At 57.2% G+C, this 25,292-nt stretch overlaps 1 protein-coding gene across 3 annotated transcripts; it reads right to left on the bottom strand.

The window, feature by feature from the left end:
- Positions 1-570: 570 nt before the first annotated feature.
- Asic4 (acid sensing ion channel subunit family member 4) lies at positions 571-22,160 on the bottom strand. Of its 3 annotated transcripts, XM_048344681.1 has the most exons (10): positions 21,113-22,160; positions 6,045-6,189; positions 5,813-5,940; positions 5,457-5,619; positions 4,956-5,012; positions 2,993-3,146; positions 1,522-1,613; positions 1,355-1,434; positions 989-1,093; positions 571-835 (listed from the first exon to the last, which is right to left on the bottom strand). In XM_048344681.1, exons 1-10 carry the CDS (start codon positions 21,692-21,694, stop codon positions 722-724), a joined length of 1,620 nt encoding a protein of 539 aa, XP_048200638.1. In that variant the 5' UTR covers positions 21,695-22,160; the 3' UTR covers positions 571-721. The 3 variants fall into 3 exon arrangements, with proteins under 3 accessions (XP_048200638.1, XP_048200637.1, XP_048200639.1); XM_048344680.1 differs by lacking the exon at positions 4,956-5,012 and having other exon boundaries at positions 21,113-21,760; XM_048344682.1 differs by lacking the exon at positions 1,355-1,434 and having other exon boundaries at positions 726-835.
- Positions 22,161-25,292: the final 3,132 nt, after the last annotated feature.

Here is a 25,292-nt window from a genome sequence, read left to right on the forward strand (position 1 = left end):
CGCGCGCTGGGTCACACACATAACAGAGAATTCTTTATGCCTCTTTATTCCCAAGTTTGTCAGCACTTTATAAAACCAGTCTGGAGGGAGAGAAGCCTGAGAAGGCTCCCTTCCCGCCCCACCCCTACGCTCAGCTAAGGTCTGAAAGGTCTCCTGTCCACTCGGTGTCGAGGGGACTCGGGTGGGGCTGGTACAAGGGGAGCTGGGAGCTGGGCCAGGCCTGCTGGGCCACCCACCCCACCCCGTGCCAAGAGGGGAGCTGGGCTTGGAGAGCGGGAAGGAGAAAGCAGCCCAGCGTGCCTGGCGACCAGGACTCCCCCTCTCCTGCTGATGTGGGGGCTGGGGCCATGGCTGTCCCCCAGTCACCCACCCACGTAGTCCCACCCCACTTACGTCTGTGCCCACCCCCACCCCCCTCTTCCCTTAAATATATACAAATGTACAGAGAGGCCAACCCTGCCAGGGTGGGCCTCCACCTCCCTCCCTCGCTTCCTCCCCTTCCTCAGGGGCCCGTGGTCTGGCCTCTAGCCCTCCCTGGGGGCACAGAGTGTGGACAAGGAAGGCCCTTGTGCAAGGCAGCTGAGTCGCAGTCGGGAGAGAGCAGGACTCAGTCGGGGCCCCTCAGCCCTGGGCCGCCCTAGGCCTCTGTTCTAGGAGCAGGAGGTCTGTGGAATCCTGGAGAGGTTCCAGCCTCCTGGGTCCTTTGTCACACAGCACCGTCCTAGCACGCGAAGTCTTCGAAGAGGCCTCCTGGGGGGCCGTGGGGGTGGTGGTGGTTGGGGAGCAGGCTGCCGGCCCCCCCGCCTTCAGCATGGCCCCGACTTGGACAGGGACTCTGCAAGACGAAGCGGGAGTGGGATCAGGGGGCCTCGAGGGGTGCCCACAAGCCTCACACAGGCTTTCCTTGTCCCCCACCCCAGGACCCCTCCCTGAGGTCAGTTCCAGAACTCTGGGCTGGGGGGCATTTCAGCTCTGGGTCCATCCTCACCTGCTCCTTCAGCTCCTGCAGCCCCAACGTGGAAATGCCCCCGGTGGAGGTCCGCAGGGGGGTCTTGGGCCGGCGCCACACCCGCTTTAGCCGGTCCCAGGACACCTTGGGGAGTCAGGATGGGGGACAGCAGTGGGCTCAAGACATGTGGAGAAGGGAGGGCCTGAGCCCACCCAGCCTAGATGACTTTGCTGCTCAGGAGACCCACCATAGAGCCCCACTCCCAAAGGGCTTCTGACTCCTCAGCAAGGTGCCCCCCCCCCCCGGCCTCTAGCACCATCAGGAGATGTGGTAAAGCCCCAGGAGCCCCCTCCCACCCCCGCCCCGCTGGGCCCTTCCCACACCCTGCGCTCAGCAGGCCCTTGCCTCATAGATGTAGTCGAGGATCTCCAGCAGGGTGAGGACGCTGGCCCCGATGAACAGGCCCATCTGGCCCCCCAGGTCTCCTGGGGAGCAGAGGACAGGTGAGAGGGAGAAGGCACCGGGCCTGATCCACCCCAGGTAGGGGGGTGTGGGGGGGAAGCAGGGCTCACCCAGCAGAGCCGAGAGGCCATAGGCTGCTCGCTGCTCCATGGCTTCAGACGTCAGGGCCTCAAAAAAGACATCGAGGACTAGGAAGTTCTCCCTGCGGAGACAGGAAGCAGGGTCATCTGGGTGGGGCCATTTGTTCACTGCGGCTGGCTGGTAGGGGCGTCCTCAGGTCCAGCGGACGGTGGTGATCTGAGAGCCCGCAGTGGGCTGCAGCTTCTGCTGTGTGGTAACTTCCTACACATGAGGGGTAGCTAGGGGCCAGAGGAATGCGTTTAAAAATCTCTGGGGCCTTGAGTGTTGTCTCCAGCATCCCCTAAAGCAACAGTTTTCACATAGCTCTCTAGAACTCTCAGTGGCTCTCTAGTGCCTCTCAGTTCACCCTGAAATTCCTGTTCTCAGCTTTCAAGTCTGCCTAGGATCTGTTCTATGGCATCTTATCCAAACTGCTCCCTGCCACTGCTGCCCTCCGCCGCCGGGATCCACACAGGTCTCTAACCCGGCTACGTCCCTTCTCTCACCCTCTTAGGGACCCAAATTCAAGGTCCACATGGGCCCAGGGAATACTCAGCACTTGTTGATTGGATGCAGGATGCCGAAGTCCAGGCTTAGTGTGGCCTCTCAGTTCCTCTCCCATCCTCTGCACCAGTGTGTGTGTGTGTGTGTGTGTGTGTGTGTGTGTGTGTGTGTGTGTGTGTGTGTGTGTGTTGGTACTTGGGTTTGAACTCAGGGCCTGGGTAGGCTATCCTTTAGCTTTTTGTGCTCAAAACTAATTGGAGATGAGAACTTCATGGACTATCCTGTCTGGAATGGCTTCAAACCTTGGCCCTCAGATCAGCCTCCTGAGTAGCTGGGATTACAGAGCATGAGCCACCAGCGCCTGGCTCCATCCTTTGCATCCTCCTCTCCAGCTGAACACTGCTCCCTCAACAAGCGTGGCTCAGCTCCCAGTTTGCAAGGGGGAAAAAAAAGACATAAAAAGTCCTAAGACAGAGAGGTCCATGCAGCAGCAGGGATTTCACCAGGTGCTGTTGGAAGTTCAAAGGAGCAAAATTTGGATCAGTTGGGCCTTCCGTGGAAATAGACACAACATACAACTTGAAGAATGGATGGGGTTGGGAAGGTGCCTTAGTGGTAGAGTGCTTGCCTAGCGTGCATGAAGCCCTGGGTTTGATTCCTCAGCACCGTGTAAACAGAAAAAGCCGGAAGTGGTGCTGTGGCTCAAGAGGTAGAGCGCTAGCCTGGAGCAAAAGGAAGCCAGGGACAGTGCTCAGGCCCTGAGTCCAAGCCCCAGGACTGGCAAAAAACCAAAACAACAACAACAAAAAAAGTAGGTCATTAACAGCAAACAGCATTCTTGACAGAAGACCCACCATACCTAAAGATCAGCCCCCTCCCATTTTCCTCCATGAAGCAGGCCTGTGGAGGGGGCCTCCACCCTACCCTGCTGCCCCCAGCCTATAGGTAGACACATACCGTATGTAGGTCTCATTGCGATTGTACTTCCTCGCCAGGTACCTGGCAGAGCCCCTGTTGGGTATCCTGACCATGGAGATTTCTTTCCCATAGCGGGTCAGGTTGCAGGGAGTGGGGCAGAAGCATGGACCCTCTGAGCCCCCACCAAGGGAATCTGCAATACAGAGACACCAACTGCAGAGGGGGAGGGTGGTCTAGGGGCCTTCCAGGCTGCAAGGAGGACCTACAGGGGCTGTTCCAAGGCAGGCATATCCATCCATCCATCCATAGGGCCAGCCCTGGCACTTCCTAGAAGATGCTGGCTGTGGGTCCTCCACCCCACCCCACCCCCCAACCGGCCGACATCCTGACTGCCTTTCCACTTGCCAAGAGAGCCCGTGTAGGCGGAATGTTCAGCTCCCCTCCACCAGGCTCCTCCTTCTGCCCCAGTCCCTTGGCTCCGAAGGATGTCAGAGCCCCTCTGTCAGAACACACGAGGAGGCATGGAGAGGATGCTGGGAGGGATGGACAGAGGGATGAATGGATGAGTGGATGGACAAAGGAACAAGTGGCTGAGACAGGATTCACAGGCTTGGCGCGCTGGCTTTCCCTTCAAGTCCTCCCTCCACTCTCCTGTGCTTTGCTCCAAGCCCCGGGAGACAGATTTCTACCCAACAACTCATGCCCTTGACTTCTTTGCCCTCTGGCCTTGGGTTGGGCAGGATCAGAGAGTGGGAGGGCAGAGGCACCAGTGGATTTCTTCCCTGCTTCCTCGCTGCCAGGCTGTGTGTGGACTGGCAGAGGCTGCCATGCTGCTCCCTTTCCTTTCTCCTTTTCAGACCCGAGAGAGTGAAGGCTCCCTGGTGTGGAGAGTTCTGTGAACTCTCCCCGTCCTTTATGGCTCCCTCAACTTTGATCACATGTCGGTTCCTTCACGAACACTCCAGTCACTCCTTTGATGGGTGCAGGTGGGTGCCAGTCAGTCAGGCTTGCTAGCATCTCCAACCCATCGCGAATCCCCAGGCCCTATCACATCTGGATGACTGCAGTGAGCACATGCTCGCTGAAGTAATGGTGTAATTAATAACTTCGAGTCCTACCCACCCTCTTCATGTCATCAGTTCACTGTCAGAAAATCAGATGGCTTTCCTGCCATGTATTAAGCCCTTACTGATGTTCCAGAGCCCCCTTACCCCATTCTTTCTGCTCCCCCCATGCTTTCTGCTTCCAACCACACTGACCTGGTATGCTGGACAATATACGCTGTCTCTGGTCCCAAGGTCTTCACACATGCTATCCTCACCACCTAGAATATGCCACCCTTCATGCCCGGATGCCTCTTCTGTACCGTTTAAGCCTCAGGTAATATGTCATTTCCCCTAGGATTTCTTCAGTGCTTCCCCAGGGGCTACATGCTCCTGCCTAGAACCCTACAGCCCCTTGAGGCTCCATATCCAAGAACTACCATATTGTTACCCAGTCCTGCTGGACCCAACATTCTTCCAAGGCAGGGACACAACATACTGTAAAGATCTGAAAACAGTCAATGGATGGATGAATGAATTAGTGAATGGACAGATGGGTTAATGAATAGATGGATGAATGAGTGGATGGATGGATGGATGGATGGATGGATGGATAAGATGCAGATCAGGCAAGACCTGTAGACAGACAGGGCTTGCCTTACCTATACTCATAGCCAGTGTTTTCCCCAGGACCCAGAGAGAAACCACTGACTGCACTTTCTCAGAGAAGGTAAGCTCAACTGCTCACTCCAAGTTGGGGGTTGTCTGCAGTCCCTCCTATCTGTCCTCACTTACCAACGTGTATACACTTGTAGAGGTCCTCAGACCACCCCCCGCCCCAAGATGTGAGATTTAGAAAGAACCCTCCAGGAAGAGATTGGAAGCAGAGACACGACAGTGAGGGGAAAGGTAACAAGAGGGTGATGGAGGGGGTAGGGAAGGAGGGAGGCAGCACGGACCCAGTATGTGGTCAGCACACTCGATGTAGATATTTGGTGGGCAGATGGTCTCATTGCCTGAAAGGAGAGAAGATTATTCCTGAGATCTTTCTCCCTCTCCCTCCCCACACAGCCAGGTGTGGGCGTGCACACAAAGGTGCATGTTTATTTCATATCTGAACTTGCTCGTGCATATAATCATGAAAAATCCATGCATGGACACGTATACCCGAAAACATATACACACACCTGTAAACATGCATTTGAACGCACACCTACAAGTTCCCCCAAATATACAAGCACGGATGTATACGTCACCGCGCCCGGAGGCATGCATTCCCAAGCGCACGCGTGAAGACATGCGTGAAATCCCACACACAGCCACAAACACGCTCTCCGAGGTGAGACAGACACATACATTGTGCACATGCACCTCTGGGGGCCTACAAGCAACCCTCTGCCTCTCGAGGCGCCGGACCCCGGCAGCGTGGCGCGGAGGGCCGGCCGGGCTGAGGTGCCCACCTGGCATGTGCACCATCCTGCAGTGGCAGCGCTGAAGCACGGCTTCCTTCTCACAGCGCAGCCGGCACGCAGACACGCTGTAGGCCGAGTAGCCCTGCAGTTCAGGCTCCCCGAGTTCACTCTCTGCCCGGCAGTTGCCCCAGGGCTGGGGCAGATAGGTTAACTGCAGTGGGAGGGTATAAGGAAGTCCTAGTGAAGGGTCTCACTGGACCTCCAGCTTCGACATCCCCAGCAAGGGCCTTGAACTGCTGGACTGTATCTGGGCCAGCATCCTCCTGGGCATGGAGGCCCGCCCCATTCCTAAGCCAGGCCCAGGCCCGGCATGTGGGGAGGGGGAAGAGGCGAGGGGTGCTCACCCGCTGTTCCTGGCAGGACACAAAGGTCTGGAAGCCTGGGGACACGCCAAACCCCAGCTGATGGATGTAGGGGGGCTCCTCCTGGCTGTGGATCTGCACCCGGATGCCTGCCTCGAACGATGTCTCATCTGCCCAACAGAGATGGGGAGCTGTGGACATACCCCAAGGAGAGGGCCCAGGCCTCAGGTCCCAAGTACCTAGATAGGCCCTTGTCCCTCTCCCGCCTGCGTACTTGTTTCCCTCCAGATGGGCAGGTACTCCTCCTGCTGGATGTCCAACATGATCTCTAGGCCGCTGCCCATGCCCCCTGCCCGGCTGGGCAGGGAGCTCTTCGGGTCCGCATTGAAGGTGTAGCACTTCCCATAGCGAGTATAGACCTGGGGGAGAGGTGGTGAGAGAAGAGGAAGGGAGAGAGGAAATATCAACGGGAGGACCCTTGATAACCTCCCAAATCCTGCCCTCCCCCAGCCCTGCTCCTGTTCTCCTCTCAGTAAAGAACCTGACTATTCCCACCCTGTTGTTTTAAGCCAGGATCCCTGAATTTCCTATCTCCCTCACCCTCACATCCAATCCAACGGCTGATCCCGGGCAATTCCGACCTCTGAAACCAAATCCAGCCGCTTTCCTCCTACCTCCAGGGATGCTCCTCTCGCCATCTTCTCCTAAACGTGTCAAGAAGCCACAGCACTTTTGGACACGGTCAAGTCACCTGCGGCATCTTATTATCTGTATCCCATGCCATCAAATTTACACGATAAAATTTACTTTTTTCCCCTCAGTCCTGGGGCTTGAACTCAGGGCCTAGGCACTGCTCCTGAGCTTCTTTTGCTAAAGGCTAGCACTCCACCACTTGAGCCACAGTGCCACTTCTGGCCTTTTCTGTTTATGTAGTACTGAGGAATCGAACCCAGGGCTTCATACATACAAGGCAAGCACTCTAAGCCACATTCCCAGCCCAAATTTACTTTTAAGAAACAATGGGAGCCAGACACTGATGGCTTATGCCTGTAATGCTAGCTACTCAGGAGGCTGAGATTATTGCAGTTTGAAGCAGCAAAGCCCATGAGAGTCTTATCTTCAATAAATCACTGGAAATGATGACAATAAAACAACTAAGGGACAGTGTCTAAGCCCTGAGTTCAAACCTCAGTCCCAGTATTAAAATGTGTGTGTGTGTGTGTGTGTGTGTGTGTGTGTGTGTAGTTTGTTTTCCAGAATATGTACTCAAATCTCTTCCTTAGTCTGAAGGTCTCCACAAGACGAGACACTTGCCTCCCTTTTCTGCTCCTCCATCCCCAGATCAGAGGCAAAAATCAAACAATCAAACATCGGATGCTCCTTTTCCTCCTTGGCCTTCATCATTTCTGCTCCCTGTCCTGGAATGCCTCTTTTGGCAGAGTAACTGTCCTTTCAAGCCCCAATTTTAGTGTACACTTTGGTGTATAGTAGGCAATGGAGTTGTTCCCCCGTCTCCCCTCTCCCGTCTCCCATCCATTTTCCCCGGCAGGAGGACAAGCTTCCAGGAAGCACCGAGCTCGCCTGGCCTTCCCAGCCCCTGCTCCAGTTAGGGGCCGGAGGGGCACTTGCCTGAAGCCCTCCTCCCCCCTGCAAAGTTCTCCAGTATGGACACCAGATGGCGCTAGTGCCCCAGAGATGAGAGTCTAGGCTCAGGCTGGGAATTCTAGCTGCCTGCGGTATGGGGGGGGGGGGGGGGGGGGAACTTGAGCAGCAGCTGGGTTGGGAGTGGGGTTGAAAGAGGCCAGAGGCGGATTCTAGTTCCCTCCGCCTGTCAGGCTCACCCCCTGAGAGACGAGCCCCTGGGTCAAACCCATCACCGGCAGCGCCTTCCCTTGGGGCAAGGGGTCAGTGCACTCAATCACTCCCCCCTCCCCCACCTCCCCCGCCCCCCTCCTTTTCCTGGGGAACTGGGGACTGACAGGAGGCTGTGTGGAGGGAAAGGATCTCCTGGAGGCCCAGCTGCAGAGGGAGGTGCGGGAGGATGAGGCTGGACTGGTGGGGGTCAAGGGCAGAATTCTGAGCAGATCCAAGGGCTCCACAGAGACATCTTGTGAGGCAGGGTTAAGGCCTCCCTCCTGGGCTGGGCCAGCCACCCAGCCTCAGTGTTCCCGACGCCCCTAACCCTGATGGATCCTCACCCCCACACACGCACCACTCAGTCACCCTGCCTCCTATTCCAGAAACAAAACCACATGCGGAGCACGCGTGACGTTCATAGAACATGACATCCACAGCTGTCCCCCGGTTCCTCCGCGCCGCACGCCGCGCCTTTCGAGCAGGTGTCGTCCTCTCTGTTCCAGCAGACGGAGCTGTGGCCCAGAGAGGCGGAGTAACTTGTTCAAGTCGGACGCACAGCTAGCGAAGCCGTGAGGCTCGTCCAGACACGAGGCCGTGGCTGCTGGCACAATCCATGGCGACCACCCCTCACGCGCGAAAGGCACTAGACAGAGGTATAGGAGTCCAGTAAGACAGCCAGGCCCCGGGCCTGCGCTCTCATGGCTGGGTGGGTGCAGGACCCTTGGATCCCTGGTACTGTGGGAAGGGCCGATGAAGGGAATATCTACGCATTTACAAGAATCTCAAAGCACCCAACCTCTTCCTCTGTCAGGCCAGGGAGATGCTGGGATCCGCTCCCGCTCCCGCAGCTGATTTTGAGTGCACGCTCGGGCTGTGAGGCTAACGGAGGCCTGAGCTGCTCACTCGTGTCCCTCAGTGGTCACGCGGCCCCAGTGGAGCACTACCATGCGGTCGGTCCACCCACTGTCTCTCTGACACTCAGCCTCACCCGGGGGGGAGGGGGGGCAGAACTGCCTGGGACAGGAATCTCACTTTCCTCTTGGTATCTGCAAAGCCCAGGGAGATTGCAGAAGGAGGGGTGGGAGGAGGGAAGGGAAGGAAAGCAAATACCTCAGCTTTGGGTCAGGTCCTCTGACGGGTGTTTTTGATCTGTCTTTCTCCTTGGGGGCTCCAAAGAAAGCCACAGGAGGTTATTAGGGATCACTGCCCTTCTGTTTAACGCTGAGGTCATTGGAGCCCAGAAAAGGAAAGGGACATGGCTAAGAGTGCACAGCAAGCAAAGGACAGGGGAGATTCAAATGGAATGGAGACACTCCCACACAGGACAGCACAGTGGAGGTGTCAATAAAACACCTGGTGGGTGGTCAGGATGAGTCTCAGAGGCCTGAATCTGGGTGGTGCAGAACAGAAGTGTGAGTTTATATCCAACAGAGAGAGGGGGGAAGGAGGGAGGGAGGGAGGAAGGAAGAGGGGGAGACAGCAAATCCAAGCTTGGGAAGGAAGTGATGACCTGACACAGGTGTTCCGGAAGTGGCTGGGGTGGGGGGGCACATCGTCCAGGTCTTAGGGAATACTCTGCAAGGAAGTAGACACCACAGACCAGGAGGACCATGCCACTTGCATAGTCCTGGCCAGGCCCCACTGCTGGGCAGAGCACACTGTTGCCCCGGAGACCGTCCCTGGCCCCTGCATCCATCATGGAGCCAGCCGCTGGCTCCTAAGTGGCAGAACTGGGGTGGCAGCACAGCCAGCAGCTTCTTCCATGGAGACGGCACGGCTGTTCAGCCACAAGGTCCCACTGGCTGGCCACGGCTCCCTCCCTATGGACTGGCCCTGGCCAGGAAGGAGGGGTGTGTATGCGCAGGAGCTAAGAGTCCAGGGCCCAATCATGGACGAGGGAGGTCCTCGGAGGGGGACCATTTCCAGATCAATTCTGACCCCCGGACTCTGTCCCCACCTCAGATCAACAGCACTTCCTTAGTTAGGGTGGTCCACCCTCCCCTCTGCCGTGGCTCCCAGGTTCACACTCCTGGACTTGGCAGGCTGTGTGGCCGTCCAGAGGCCTTCTGAGGAAATGGGAAGGCTGAGGGTGAGCAGCTTCTAGGCAGTATCCCCTTGGATTCCCCTCCACTTTCCTTGTGGCCAGCACTTGCCCGGCCTGCCCCTCTCTGACTACCTCTCCCCATAGCACCTGCCCAGGGTCTGTTTCCTGATCTCAGCCTGTCTCTCCAGGGCTTCTGATTCACCCCTGGCCTATCTTTTCCTGGCACTTGATCGACTGTCTCTCTGGATGCTGTTTCTCTGCCCCTGGCCCTCTGTCAGCCTGCATCAGTCTGGCTCTGTCTTTCCCATTGCCTGGATCCCATCCCACCCCTACACACACACACACACACACACACACACACACACACACACACTGCCCTGAGCATCTTTACCACATTCACTTCCCTCTCTGTCCATCCATTAGCCTGGGTGCATAGTCTATGTCTCTTGTCATCCTCTTAGACCTCTCCCCGGGCCTCCCTGTTCCCAGATGCCTCTCCTTTCTTTTCCCTCCCCCTCTCTAGGTCTGCCAGAGACAATGATCAGGAGTTGGGGAGAGATCTGTCCAGTGCTTGCTTCCCTGAGCGATGACTTCTCTCAGCCCTCTGAGCTCCATCTATCCACAGCTCCCATTTCCTCAGAAAGCCCGCTCTCTGCCTGGCTGCCCGGTTTTCTCCCTGAGTCCTCCTCGCCTCTCTTCCTCCTGCAGTGACAGAACCCACAGGGTTAATAGGCAATTAACAGGGCCAGGGCTCTGAGCTGTGGGAGGAGAGGGCCCTGGGCCTCCAGCAGATAAGAAGCAGCCAGGAGCACTGAAGACCAGGCTGGGCTAATCCCACAGCTAATCTGCATCCTGGGCTTTATCTTCACTGCCTTCCAGGCACCCTGCCTCTGCCAAGACTGTGGCACCATCCTCCCACCCCACTTTTCCATGGGTGGGTAGCCCCTTCCCCTTAAGTCTCCTTTGTTGGGGTCCACCCCATGCCTCAGGCTCCCTGCAATGAATTTCCCTTCACCCTGCACTGCCCTGGGCCAGTGGAATAGGGGTGCATCTTCATCCTGCCTGGACCATGACTAGCACCCTGTGACTAACAATTCTAGGCCCTGGCTTTACTCAAGGGTGACCCCAGTGTCCAGGCTCAAAGCCTCTTTCTCTCCCTCGACAGAGAAGCAGAGTAAGGAAGATGGTGCCAACTCAGAACCCCTGGGTGTCTGCTCTAATCAGAACATCAAGGTCACTGAGGCCAGCCCCTGATAGTACAAGGGCTGGAACAGAAGCCTGGAAATAGCCAGCACCATCCCCAAGGGCACGCACGTGTGAAAAGGGACAAACTCAGCACTGGAACCCAGGTCCCCTCCCACACCAGCTCCAGTACTCTCCTGATTTCAACCTCTTCCCTCGGACTCAGTCCAACCCCAGTCTCACCACCGACAGCCGTGATCTTAGTTTTTGGTAAAGTGATTTACTTCAGACCTCAGCTTCCTCTTCTATCAAATGGAAACAGAAGTTCCTGCCTGACTTATTTCAAGGGGTAGTTTTAAGGCACACACGAGATAAAGTAGCACCATCCCACCCCACCCCCCACTACCCATTTAGTGGTGTACATCTGTGGTCAGGGCTACTCAGAATGCGGGGTTGGGAGGATCACCTGAGCCCAGGTTGAAGCCAGCCAGAGCAACATAATGACATCCCACCTCAAAAACAAAAATCAAGGGCTGGGAATATGGCCTAGTGGTAAGAGTGCTTGCCTCGTATACATGAAGCCCCAGGTTCGATTCCTCAGCACCACACATATATAGAAAAGGCCAGAGGGGGTTCTGTGGCTCAAGTTGGCAGAGTGCTAGCCTTGAGCAAAAAGAAGCCAGGGACAGTGCTCAGGCCCTGAGTCCAGTCCCCAGGACTGACAAAAAGAAACAAACAACCTCCTCAGGAGGTTGAGATCTGATGGTTCAAGCCAGTTAGGGAAGAAAAGTCTATAAGACCTTTATCTTTAGTAACTACCCTCCTCCCCAGAAAAAGCCACAAATGGAGCTGTGACTCAATGTGGTAGAGTGCTAGCCTTGCACACAAAAGCTCAACTGTCTTGAGTGCCCAACAAGCTCTTGGAGCATGGGCTTGCACCCTGCAAAAGGCTGGCAATTCCTCCTTGGCTTAGGACTGAAGGTTAGAAATAAACTCAGTGTGATGCACAGCAAGGGCACAGAGAGGGGCTCCCGTTTGGAGAAAGGACTTCTTGCCAAGATGGCAGGCCCAGTCCCATGCCCCTTGGTACAGGCTCTCTAGGCAACTTGGGAGCTGCTCAGAGCGTGGAGCCCTGTCAGAGGAAAGCCCCCAGGCTCTGAGATATGTCTCTTTGAAGATGGAAGGCCCAACTCAGCTTACCTCAGGGCCTTGCACTTACTCAAGTCTTGGGATCTGAATGCAGTCATTTAATATCTCTGGCTCTCAATTTCTCACCCATCAAATGGGAATAAAACTAGGCTTCCTTTTGGGGCAGAAGATAAGTTCATGTTAGTAACAGTTTCTCTGGGCCAGGCACAATCTTGAGTATTTTACCTAAATTTTACTCCTTAACAGCCAGGCACCAGTAGCTCACACTTGTAATCCTAGCTATTCAGGAGGCTGAGATCTGAGGATCAGTTTGAAGCCAACTCAGACAGGAAAGCCCATGAGGCTCTTATGGCCAATTAGCCATCAAAAAGCCAGAAGTGGAGTCAAGTGGTAGAACACTAGACTTGAACAACAGAAAAAAAGCAGTGTTGGGCAACTAGGAATGTGGCTTAGTGGTAGATTGCTTGCCTTGCATGCATGAAGCCCTGGGTTTGATTCCTCAGCACCACATAAACAGAAAAAGCCAGAAGTGGTGCTATGGCTCAAGTAGTAGAGTGCTAGCCTTGAGCAAAAGGAAGCCAGGGACAGTGCTCAGGCCCTGAGTTCAAGCCCCAGGACTGGCAAAAAAAAAAATAAAGCAGTGTTGGTTCAAGTCTGAACCAACTTGAATGATGCCTTGAATTCTATTGCTAGGACTGGCACAATCAATAGTGCCTTAATACACACACACACACACACACACACAATGTATTTTCATTCCACTGAAGAGATAATGGAGGCACAGAGAGGGTAAGGAATCAGTGTCACATACTGTGGCAGAGTCTGGATGGGAGAAATGTTGTTCAAACATCATATATAACCAACACCCTTCATTGAGCCTGTACATTGTGTCACTGTGACTGTGATTGTTGCTGGGGTAATGTTCAAGAGCAAAGTAGTTACCTCTGCGTCAAGGACTTTGCTTTGGTGTGGAGGCATGCATTCATTCTAAAAGTGTTTATTGAGCACCTACACTAGGTGCCAGGCATGTTCTAAGTGCCAAGTCTACAAGCAGGAACAAAACACACAAATCCAACATTCGCACAAATAGATGTTACTGGCTGGGGTCCACGGCTGGGATGGAGTCTCAGCCAAAGCCTTCTGTGGTGGAAAAGGGTTTGAATCTGGGTTGGAGGTTCAGGGAAAGCTGCTTTGAGCAAGCCAGGAAGGACAAAAGACAGTGCTGCAGTCAAGACAAGGAGCACACAGGACACACACGCGCGCACACACTCACACTCCAGCAGGCCTGGCTATAAGGGGGAAAGAGGGACAAACCATATCGTCACCCCTGTGGTTTTCTGGGTGACTTGGGGCCCAAGGTGGGAGAAGGAAGCATTGTCGGACATGTAAATACACGAACAGCAGTGGAAGGGCAGGAGGGTTCCCCTAGGCGGCGGCTGGGGACTGAGCTCGGCCACCCTGCCAGGCCTGGAAGGGCCGCCGACCTCGGGGAGGTGGGGGGGGGGGGGGCGGAGACAGGTCAACGGTCCAAACTGCTTGCAGGCAGCCACGGCTCCAGCTTGCTTAAACCCTGGAAAGTCAAGGCTGCAGGCGAGGATATTTTTAATTGGTAAGTGAGGCCTTTCCCCCCCCCCCACGCGCCCGCCCCTCGCCCCGCAAACTTGTGGTTGAGAGTTTTGCTCACAGCACCAAGCACACGCCCGCGGCGGCGGCGTCGGGGATGCGGATGCGGGAGGGAGGGGTGCGTGGGGCCCTCCCCGACAGGGGTGCGCCCTCGGGAACCCCGATCTCCCACATGGCTGCTTCCCCCCTGGGAGGCCCAGGCCTGGCCACCTGCACGGCGAGGCCGCACCCACCAGCCGCGCTCCGCACGGGTCCCGCTCCCTCCTGCGGGGCAGGCATCCATCACGGCGCCGCCCTCCCTCCGTCTCGGCAGGCCGCCGGGGCCTCGGCTGCCCTCCCTCCGTCTCCGCCGGGCCTCGGCTCTCCCCTCCCCGGGCTCGCCTCATTTGCATTCCCTCGGCTCCCGGCTCCTCGGCAAAGTGACCTCCGCGCGCACAGCCGCGCCAGAGGCCTCCACGGCGGAGGGGGACACCGCGCCCACCGCGCGCGCCTCGGCCGCCGCCACCGGCCGCCACCGGGGAAGGGACGGCGGGCGCGCGGTGGAGTGGGGGTGGGGGGGCGGTGCAGAACCCAGACAACTGCGGGGGGGGGGGGGAGGTCCTGGATGCGGGGGGGGGGCGGGAGGACCGGGTGTAGCTGGCGGGCCTGGGAATCGTCCACCACCGATCTGGTGGTGCTGAGAGGCTCGCGTGGGTTTTGAACCCGGGACCTCAGGCTCCCCAGTCTGGAGGGAGTGAGATGTGGCAGTCAACTCTAGGACCCCCCGGGAAGCTCTGTTCCAGAAACACCTCAGCTGGGAACACTCCCTCACCTGCCAGGCCTGCCCACCAGCACCCCGATGGGGAGGGGCCCAGGGGGGAGTGGGGTCCCCCACACCGAGGTGGAGGGGACTGTGCAACTCCCAGTCCCCCCCCCCACTCCTCCTCCGGCCTGCCGAGCGGCCTCCCCTCCCCCTGCTTGGTATTTACACCTTTCACACATTTGTAAGCTATTATCCTGTCCACGCTTAGTCACCGCTGAGCCAAGCGCCACGGATTTAGCTCCTTTAATCTTTCCTCCTAAATCAATCCTCCATTTCCCCTTAATCATCCCGTGGCTCCTCTCTGAACTCTCGCTGCTGCCACGGCTGCCGCAGCCCAGGCCTATCTCTCTGGAACTGCTCCCCCCACCCCCCCCCACCCCAAAGCCGCTGTCCCAAGGGCACCGTGAGCACTGGGGGTGGGGGAAGGGGCTGCAAATCCAAGCCCACCCAAGGGCGGGCACCCCTCCTCTGCCTAGAAAACACACAGCATGGCAGCCTTCCTGTTCCCACCTCCTCCTGCCCAGCCCCCCCATTCCCTCCTACACCCCCCCCCCCACCTAGGGGAAAGGGGGCTCTTGAAGACCTTTAACCTCAACCGTGATTTCCCAAAGGGCAAAAAACACCACCCCAGGCCTCCTGCCTACCAGGGCTGGCTGGCTGGCTGGCTGACTGCCCCTCCTTCCTCCGCCCAGCATTTTCAGAGGACCAGGAGAACAGGGCTGATGTCCACCCTGAGGTCGCCCCCTCCTGTCCTCCGAGAGACCGTCCATCTTCCCTGGACCACCCAGATCTCTCCAGACTCTATCCACTCCTCCCTCTGCCCAGAAGAGCCCAGTGACCCCGGGGCCTTTGGCCTGGCAGTCTTGAGGCAGGGCATCCATCCTCTTACCCCAGGACCCTCTTCTGCTTCCCCATTCCTGATCCTTTCTGCCCTCCCCTCTTCCCCAGCTCCCCCACCCCACCCCCACCCCGGGCAAGCCTGCTACCACCACAAGAGGGAGCGATTTCCTCCCAGGAAACAGAAGGGCAGGGATGGGGGGGGGGAAGCAGGGTCTGGGAAGGAGCACCCCAGGGAGAAAGAGGGAGGATAGGAGGGGGAAGGTAAGTGAGGGCCATTTCTTCAAATGCTAATCAGCATCTTCCGGCAGTGCCACAAGAAGCTGAGCTGATAATGAGCCCAGCTCGGGGCTGATTCCTGATTAATGAAGAGGCCACAGGACGGCTGAGTGGGGGGCCCTGGGGGGCACATCCCTCACGACCCTCCCCACTGTCCTCCACCACTGTAACATCTCTGCCCTTCCCTGCAGGCACATTGCCCACAGCGCCCTTCATCAACTCCCTGGCAAAAGCAGCCTGGATGAGAGCGCCCCCTTCAGGAGGGCCTGAGGAGCAGCAGCCAGAATAAGGGCCTGAGTGAGAGGTGGGGCAGGACCCTGGGTACTGCCATCTCAGCTGCAGGCAGTATTTTTTTTTTAAATACTGTTTGTTTGTTGTTTTAAATCAGAGGATTTTATTGAAATAAGCCATACTGGCAGCTTCCCTGGGCAAAGTAGAGACCCACGAAGAACCCTGCATACCCTCACGTAGGACATCAGTGAAGCTGGATTTGAGAAGCAGCTGCCACGTCAGGGCTAAGTGAACTCGGGTCTTTCTCAGACCTTCTGCACTGTGTGCCTTTACCGACACAACCCACCTGACTCCTGAAGGCAGGACCAATCCTAAACCAGATGTTAAACTAAATGCACTCAAGGTTCCCATCTGAGGAGAAGATAGGACCAGAGGGGTCAGAGGTATGGACAGAGGCTAGGGGACATAATTCAGTTCATCTAGTAATTGAGAAACTTGGACCGACCTGGACAAGGGCCCCTGCCCCTTCCAGGGTCACAGAACCCTTAGACCTAATGGCAAAAGTACGGAATTGGGAGAGAGCACAGAGTAGCCTCCCATAGGGTAAGGGGCAGGAGCAGAGATTTATTACTATCTGACTGCACCAGGAAAGAAAAGAGGCTAAAGAGGAAGATGGAGTCGAGGGTAGGATTGCAGAGGAGCCCCAAATTGGGGGCTGAGGTGGACAGAGAATGCAGGGCTTTTGCATGTGGTCCCCCTTGCCTCTGAGCTGTCCTGTGTGGCGGCTGGGTAGGACTGGGAGGGGCGGGAGGGGGGCAGGGAGAGGGGGGGACTGCCCAGCTGGAAGAGGCCTTGTCTAATTGTGCCTGATTAGTAGAGAGGAAGAGAACAGGGCGAGTGATTAATAGTCACGGCAGTCACCAGCGTGTGGGGAAGGAGGGTCGGGAGGGGGAGGGAAGCCCGAGAGCCAAGAGGGGATACAGACAGGAGATGCCCATAGGGCGCTGTCCTCCTGCCACGCTGGGGGTGTCAGGACCCCTGAGGACCCTGTAGAGAGGGATTTCATCCTATCCCTGCCTCCTCAGGGAGACTCACCCTCCCCTGTGCCTTAATTTTCCAGAGAGTGGAATGGAAGAGAGCAAGGCCATGGTGGTACCTGGGGAGAAAGGTGTCTTTGCTCATCAGGTGTTTCCAGATACTCTAGTTGGCCTTTGTCTCCCGGTCCTAGGCCTCATGCCCAACTGCAGACAACCAAGTTACAATCAGGGCCAGCAGCCAACCCCTTATGCCTTTGGCCCCCACTGTAAATTCCGGCTCTGTCCCAGCCGGGCATTCTGTACCTCATTCCTAGGATCACAGAGAAACGAGCTGTCCAAGACAGCAGCCACCATCACCTGCACCTAATCCCATTTCGAATGCTCAACAGCCATGGGTAGCTAGTGACCAGAGATTTCCACACTAGAGTGTGAACCTTCCAGGGCAAACGCATGCCTGTTTGGAAGGGTTGGATAGAACAATGGGAGCGAATGAGAAGGCTGTAATAGCACAGAGGGGGATGCGGACCTGGTTCACAAAAGGGAAGGCTAGGTGATGAAGAGCAGAGGTCAGAAAACAGTGCATGGCATTGGAAAGGGTCAGGTTCAATATAGCCAGGAGCTGCGGCGGTGGCATCATAATAGCTGACACCTACAGGAATGTGTTTTATGTGTATGCCAATCCACATGCTAAGCTTTTTACAGATCTTTCTTTAATCCTCGTGACAAACCCAAATGTTTAGGTTCTCATATCCTATTTAGTGAACACCCAAACGGAGGCACACAGAAATATTCTGGCTTCCCCAATGCCACACAACTGAAGGAGTAGAGGCGAGGTTCAAATCTGTACAATCTGGTAGCCCCAGAATTCACACTTGACCTGTTCAATGGATAGCCCCAACTGAGAGGAGATGGTGAAATTTAGGACCACGTTTGCAGTCTATAGGTAAAAACACAAAGGCTATAGAGGAAGAGTGACTTGTGCCTTCTGGTAAGTGGGCAGGCCAAGAATGAACGAAGGTGGGGAAAGTAGAGTTGGGGCTTGGAACATGGGGTTAGAGCCGGTGGTACTAGGGAATCAGAGAGAGAGCTGTCTACCAAGGAATATAGGTGATAGGTAGAGTAGGAGGTAAGGTAGGAGTGGTTCAGTGTGAGACTGAGCATGGAAAGAAGAGGAAAAAGAAAATAGCTGGAGGGTCAAATGGAGGAGAACAAGGTAGAGAGGCAGAGAGAACCTCCATCATCCAGCTCTCTCTCTTCCCTCTCTCCTCTCAAAATCTTGGCCAGTCTGCCTCATCCCTTAAGCTTCTCCAGACCTCTTCAGCCCAGAGTGGCCTCTCTCTGTCTTTGTCTCTCTCTCTCTCTCTCTCTCTCTCTCTCTCTCTGAACTCAGGCTCTTACCAGCCATGCACCTCATCTGGCAATTAATCCTGGCACCTTATGACACTGCTTGCATGGCTGATTAACTCTTGCATGGTTGCTTAAGCTTTTGAGAATCTCTGTCTCTGCTCTATCACAAGATTGTAGGCAGCCTGAGGACAGGGGCTGGGAACTAGAGTCTCTCTCTCTCTCTCTCTCTCTCTCTCTCTCTCTCTCTCTCTCTCTCTCTCTCTCTCTCCCTCCCTCTCTCTGTCCTAGCAGGATGCTCCCTACATAGTAGGTTATAAGAACCCCACGCTGAATGGCTGACTAACTGGGAGCCAATGAAGGGATATTTGGGAGTGTGATTGCAGTGGTAACAGAGGCAAGTGTAGCAGCAGCTTAGGGGACTGGGGGAGGGCATATTACCCAGAGTAAAAATAGGCTGGAAAATGTGACATTTATTAACTTGGATTCCAGAGGAAAGGTCACAGCAGAGTGGGGAGTGGGAAGGAGGAAACAGGGAAAGCAACAGAAAACACATAACAGCCCAGCACCGAAGGCTGTCTCGGTCACTGGCCATTCTCCGCAAATGGCTCACATACCCATCTCCCTACCAAAGACCGCCATGTTCCCATCATGGACTCCTCATGTTCTTAGCGGAGACTTTGTGTCTTCATGTCCCTTCTCCAGTCTCTCCCAGGCAACACATCCCACCTTCCCCATTGTCATGGGTATGGCCCATCCCAACCTCTAATTCCAGCAGACCTAAGGCAGTGTGCTAGATCAGGGGAGTGTGACACTCAGCAAAGGAGGGGGTGGTGTGGGCAAGTCTAGACTGGGGGGTGAGGAATCAGAGGCCCCAAATGGCCAGAATTCTGTCCCCCAGTTCTTGCTTTACCCCTCTCTTCATCATCCTGCCACAGCCCACAGCCTCAGAGCCGAGACCTACAAACTCCCACTCTCCCTCTCTAGCTCCAGCATATGAAAGTGCTTATGGGAAGTGCACCTTCTCCCCCCCCCCCCGCACCCCCACACCCCCCCCCCCCGCGCCCAGCCTTCCCAGGATTCCCAGTGCTCTCCAGCTTTGATGGGGAGATTCCCTCATCCTCCTTCCTTGGAGCTGGCAGGAGCCCTCAGTCTTCCTCCCTTTACTTCGTCACCCCCTCCATCTCTTCCTCCACCCACATATGTCATTACCCTTTCCCTTTTCCTGCCCACCCCAACCAGGGCCTGATATACAAACTCCCGCTCAGAGACACAAAGACCCCATTGATTTCTGCCTGAGCAGCACCTGCTGAGAACGCCCCCCCAACACACTCAACACAGAGGGGTGAGGCTATAAGAAGGAGCCCCAGGGATCCTGAAAGCTACATTCACACTCCATACCACACCTCCTCTGTGGGCACCTTCTCAGCCCTGGCTTTGGGGAGCAGTGACTTTTTTCCCCCCTAGAAGACAGGGCGTATAGCTGGACAACAAGCAGCTATCGGCCCCCTGACTCTGCTTCTGGCACAGTCCTCTTCCCTCCTGACCCTCTGTTTCCACCTAACTCCCTCCTCCCTGGCAGGAGCCCCCAGACACAGCAGCAGGCACAGCGGGGGGGCCAGGAACCCCACTGGCACTTGTTTCCTGGTGACACTGAAGCCCTGGGGTATGGAGGCTGAGCCCTAAGGAGGAAGAGTCCCCTTTGCTACTGGGGGCCGAGCTTGAATGGGCACTGCATTAACACCACACATCTGCACAGGCACGGGGCAATGGTGATAAGGATGAAAACACACACACACACACACACACACACACACACACACAATGCTGAGAGTCAATAGGGGACCAGGGACAGGCACCTCAAGCCCCATGAATAATAGCCTCTGACGGTGGGTGAGTGCAGCCCTGATAGAAGGGATACAAGACACGCCCCCCCCCCACCTGACTGTGGTAGATGTGTAGGAGACAGTAGCCAGAGCTGACACTACGCATACTTGTGTTTACACAAACACGACGGATGGTGCCAGCATTCCCCAAAGTGGAGAATGGGAAACAGTGGCTGGGACAGACGGGGTGGCGGGTGTCATGAGCTGGAGTGGCATCTACGGCGTGACCCCATCCTCCGCAGCTAGGAGGTGGGCAATGGGCACACACATGAGTAGCTCTCTGGGTACATGGGTGTGCAGCTGCGTGTGTAAGTGTAGTGGTGGGGACCCCGAGTGTGGGGGGGAACTGTGTCCCTAAAGCAGGAGTGTGTGTGTGTGCATGGGCCAGCACTGAGGGTGAGATGCACACGGAGTGAATGAGTGACTCCCAGTATAGAGTCAGAGCCGGGCAAGGGTACAGCAAGAACGGGGTGGGGGGGGGCACTGGCAAGCGGGAGAGGCCAGAGGAGAGCATGAAAGAGGGATGTGTGAGGGCGTTGTGAAGGGGGTGTGTGTGTGAGAGACACAGAGGCGGAAAAGACTGGAACCCAGTGTCCATGAAGACCATCTCTATCCAGCCTGCTGGCCAGGCTAGCTCGGCAGCCCTAGCCAGAGACCCCCCAGACCTTCCCCTTTATGTCGCCTTCATTGGTGGGGAAGAAGAATCCAGGAGCACCCAGAAGAATAAAAAAGGGGGGGCAGGACCACCGAGAGATTCAGTCCATCTGGCCTTGGGCTCGTGGCCAGCTGCAGGACCCCCGGGCCCACCCCCAGGAGACTCGCAGCTTCCAGCCCTGGACCTAGGACCAAGAAGACACGAGCGAGCAGCAGTCTGGCCAAGGAAGCCCCTCTGAGGATCCACTGCTCCGGGATGGGAAGTCAGAGGGAAACACGGCAGCTGGGGAGACACGAGGCCTGCCTCTGGCGGCGGAAGGAAGGGAAGCCCCGTGGAGGATGCCCTCGCGCACCACCCCCGCCCGGGCACCAGCCTCGGGCCACCCCAGGCCAGGCAGCCCAGCTGGCAGAACTCACCACGGAGAAGTTGCTGGCGGAGCAGTGGTGCCCACTGAAGTTGCAGCTCTTGAGCATGTCGGCGAGCTGGTGGCCAGTGCGGTTGAGGATGTCGACCATGTCCGGCTCTGGGTAGCGCAGGCCAGCCGCACGGTGCCCATCCCGGTCTTTGGGGGGCAGCCCTGTCAGGTTGGCCAGGTGGAAGATGTCAGCGTCGCTGAGTGCCGAATGTCGGAAGCGGTTGATGTTGCAGAGGGTGACGGCCGGGAAGCCCGCCACGGGGGCTGGGGCAGCGGGGTCCATGGCTACCAGGTGAGGCCGGGTCAGGTAGCCCCGGGCCAAGCCGCCTGCCTGGTACAGGAAGGCAGCCAGCGAGGTGAGTAGGGCCAGGGCCCACAGGGTTCTTCGAAGTCCGTAGGGGCCTGGGCCACAGGCCCGGCCCAGCCCATGCAGGGTGCTGGTGCTGGCAAAGGTGGCCAGGTCCCGAGGGGCTGCGGTCCCCGGAGCAGCACCCAGGAGGCTCTGCTCATCCCCTGCCTCCTTCTCCTTAGGTTTTGCATCTTCCTCAGCAAATTTGATTTTGCACACAATCTCGATCGGCATCTGTCCCCGGCTGCTGGGACTGGCCAGAGCCTTACTGCCACTGTCCCTCCCTGGCCAGCAGCCCCGGTGCCCTCCGGAGTGGTGGTGGTGGCAGCAGCTTGCTCTTCTAAACTCAGGACAAGCGGGAGGAGGCCTGGGACGGGGTGGGGGCCCGAGGTGGGGGCGTCACTCCCACTCCCAGCAGCTCCGCAGCCCTGGTGCTGCCTCTGCCGCTGCTGCTTCTGCCGCTGCTTGTCTCTCTCCTCGATCGTCTCCTTGTGGCTTCCCTTATCAGCACCAGCACAGCTGTCAGCCCCTGCGTGTGTCCCTGCGAGCGAGCGAGCGAGTGAGCGAGGGAGCAAGCGCTGCTCCGCCACGCCGCCGCGCAGCCCCAGCCGCTCCGCTCAGCATGTGCTCCGGAGCCCACCCCGTGCTTAATAATTCAGGACATGTCAACAGCGTTTCACCGGTGGCACGGGCGGCAGGAGCCAGGCCAGGGAGGGGAAAGCCCCCCCCCCCACCTCCCAGCCCAGGAGAGGGATCCCTGGATGAGAACAGCTCCCTAAACTCTTGTGACACCCTAGCCACTCATGGGGGAGGGGGGGCTCCAAGATAGCCCGCTCCTAGGCCGCCCAGGGAAAAGTGCTGCGTCCAGAGTGCACAGTCCACTCTTTGCCACTTTCCAGACCACACCCAGCGAAGGCTCCACCAACTCTTGTCTTTATCTCCTGGCCTCCTTGACTCCTGACTCCAGCTACCACCTGATTCCACTGCCTCATTCACAGCAGCTTCCAGAAACTCCTTGAGAGAGAGGAGAGAGAGAGAGCCACTTGTTTGAATGAGGGCGAGGAAGGAGAGGGCAGGCAAAACACATGAGGGACAACTATGATTCCTCGGAGACTTTTAGCTTCCTTAGAGCTTTGGTGGCTGATTTCAACACCTGCGGTACCCTGGCCCCCGCCGGGAGGCCGGCTCTGTACCTCCTAACTCTGATACACAATCACTCATGCGGCTGGGATAGAGACCACCCTGGCTAACTTGCAAATCTATGGCCGCTTTGCATTCCCCACCCCACCCTACCCCAAGGTTCTCCAAATCCTCTGCCCTGACCAAGCTTGGGGGAGGGGTGCTGGGTGAGCCGAGCCAGGCAAAGGGGGGTGGGGGCTCTCAAACAAGGAGAAAGGTATAGAATAGAGGGAGAAGAACCCTAGTGGAGGTTTTGGGGTGGAGGGGGAAGATTGTGCCTGGCTCCAATCAGAGGCAATGCTCTCCTAAGGAAAACGAAGCCAGAGGTGCACCGTGGCCTGGCTGAGGGGGGTAAAGGGAGCCCCAGCAGGGGTGTGCTATCTTCTTGTGGAGGGGGAAGCAGGCATGCGGGTGTCACAGGCAGAGAGAGGGAGACTATGTTGGCTGACCAGGAGGGGATACACCGCGCCCCTAGTGAGAATGAGCTGCCCATGCTCAGGGGGCCCCCATGTAAGAGCGTGAGCCCTAGCATGGGAGAAAGCACTTGTCCCTCAGAGGAACGAGGGGGTGCTGATTAATCGGGGCGCTAATGAGCAGCAGGGAGAGGAAGCTCGGAGGGGCGGGGGAGGCGGCTCCATCGATCCAAGCCGCGGAACCAGCAGCTGAAAAAAAAAAAAAAAAAGTGAGAAGGGAATCGATCTGAGGGAAACGGCAGCTGCTGGGGATTAGAGCCCGAGGTCCAGCCACTGCCCAACGGTCACCCCTCCCCTGAGTCAGGCGGGCCCCGAGGGAGGGGCCCGAGAGAAGCTTTCCCACCGGCACCGAAGCCTCTGCCTTCCCTAGCTGCAAGGTCGGAGAAGCCCCTCCGAGGGCGACCCCAGCATGAACCCCACCCACATACGCAGTCCTAGCGGCGGCGCAGGGCATCCTGCCTCCGCTGTTCCAAGCCACTTCAGCAAAGTGGCTCCCCAGGGCCCCACAGCTGGACTTCCCCAGGAGCCTCAGGGTCTGAGTCAGAGGTGTCCCCAAGCTGGGAAGATAGGTCCCCTGGGGTCAGAGGCTCCCTCCGGCTGGGAAGTAGAATCAATCCCATAGGGAAAAGTGGAGCTGGCACTGAAGCAGCAGCCGGGTGCCGATTCAAGAGTCCAAGCGACCAGGCAGCACCCCCCCCTCTCTGCCCACAGACTCTGGCAGCCCCTGCTCGCACTTTGCCCCTCCCTAGTAGACTTTCAGATCTTTCCAGAACACCACCCACACCCATGCATACACCATTCCTCACCATCCTTCTCCCTCTTCCCCTTTCTCCCAGTATTGATTTTTCCTTACTGGGTATTTTTTTAAAAAGGTGGTTTAATTGCTTTTTTAAGGTTACTTCAGTCTGGGGCTCTGCCAAGAATGTGGGAGCTGCCCCCCAAGCTCTTCCCCGCTGCTCCAGAGTCCTGTGTATCCCTGAGTTCCTTGCCATGCACTGAAACCTGAGGGTCAGGCTCCTTCCATCACGCCCTGGCCTCCATCACGAGCCCAGAGATGCCCTCTGTCCTGAGAGACACCATGACAGGAAGCCTTCCGCCTCTAAAATGAATGGGTTGGGTGGTGGCAGGGTATGGGGGAAGGGGAAGAGGAGGGGGTGTAGGGGAACTCTAGGCTGCTGGAAATGTAGCAGTAGTTATATGCACACCCCATCATTGCCAATGACCAGCTGTCTCCAATTGTCCCCGCCATCCAGTCTCCCAGACCCCCAGGAATCTGGTTGTGCTCGGTGGGGGTCCCCCCACCATCCTTTCAGCTCATCGCTTGGCTTTTACCACCCACTCCTCCTCTGGCCCCCTTCCTGTTCCTCTACGCCCCCTTCCTCTCTGGCCCCTGTCCCCTCTCTTTCCTCTCCCTGCTTCCCTGCCCGCATCCCTCTCTGCCCGGCTGCAGTTGGGTGATAATCTCCCTCATTTAGCCTCCCGGCTGCTTCCCCGGCTCATTGCCCAGCTGGTCCCTGGGGCCCAGCCCAGCTTCTTCCCCACCCCCCAGCCCGGCGCCCAAGCTTCCCCATCCCCTGCCTGCTCACCGCCCCCCCCCCCCCCACCAATCCATCCATTCCCAGGGGACTAGCTGCCCCTTGCTGGGAAGAATCAGGGCTAAGGGGAGCCGGTCAGGACCTCAGCCCGATGTGAGCAAAAGGCAAAGCTGGTTAAGGACCCTGGAAACTGGTTGGGGAGGGAAAGGGGGTTGCTACATGGTCAGGGGGTGAAGCCTTAGCCAGGTTTCCTCTGTCCCCCAATTGCCCCCATTCCCCCAGACTTGTTAGATCAATTCATCACCCATGTCCACTCTCCCCCCCCCCCCCCCTACACTGCCAAGGAAAGAGCTAGGCTTCCTGGCCACAAGAACGTGGTAGACTGGCCAGGGGGCAAGAGACTGGGCAACAGGGCTGAGAGGGAGGGAGAGGGAGGGGGGCGGCCAGCAAGGCAGGATAGTCCTGACTCAGTGCGCCTGGAAGGGGGCACGGAGGGGTTCTTTGGGCAAGACAAGACCTTTGTCCCAAAGGGAGGCCAGGGAGATCTCCCAGGATTCAACTTGATGAGCTTTCTAAGGGAGCCCTCTTCTCACCAGCCAGAACCTCCAAGCCGAGCCGCATTGACTCCCCTGCTGTTTGCGGGAC

Source organism: Perognathus longimembris, chromosome 4, assembly GCF_023159225.1.
Source record: "Perognathus longimembris pacificus isolate PPM17 chromosome 4, ASM2315922v1, whole genome shotgun sequence".
In the NCBI taxonomy this organism is placed as follows: domain Eukaryota; kingdom Metazoa; phylum Chordata; class Mammalia; order Rodentia; family Heteromyidae; genus Perognathus; species Perognathus longimembris.

Excerpts from the sequence above, each read along its gene's own strand:
- Asic4 (XM_048344681.1), bottom strand. The coding sequence starts at position 21,694 with ATGCCGATCGAGATTGTGTGCAAAATCAAATTTGCTGAGGAAGATGCA. Across the intron at positions 5,941-6,044 it reads GCCCATCTGGAGGGAAACAA|ATGAGACATCGTTCGAGGCA; the intron begins GTACGCAGGCGG and ends TCTGTTGGGCAG. Across the intron at positions 5,620-5,812 it reads TGTCCTGCCAGGAACAGCGG|TTAACCTATCTGCCCCAGCC; the intron begins GTGAGCACCCCT and ends CTCCCACTGCAG.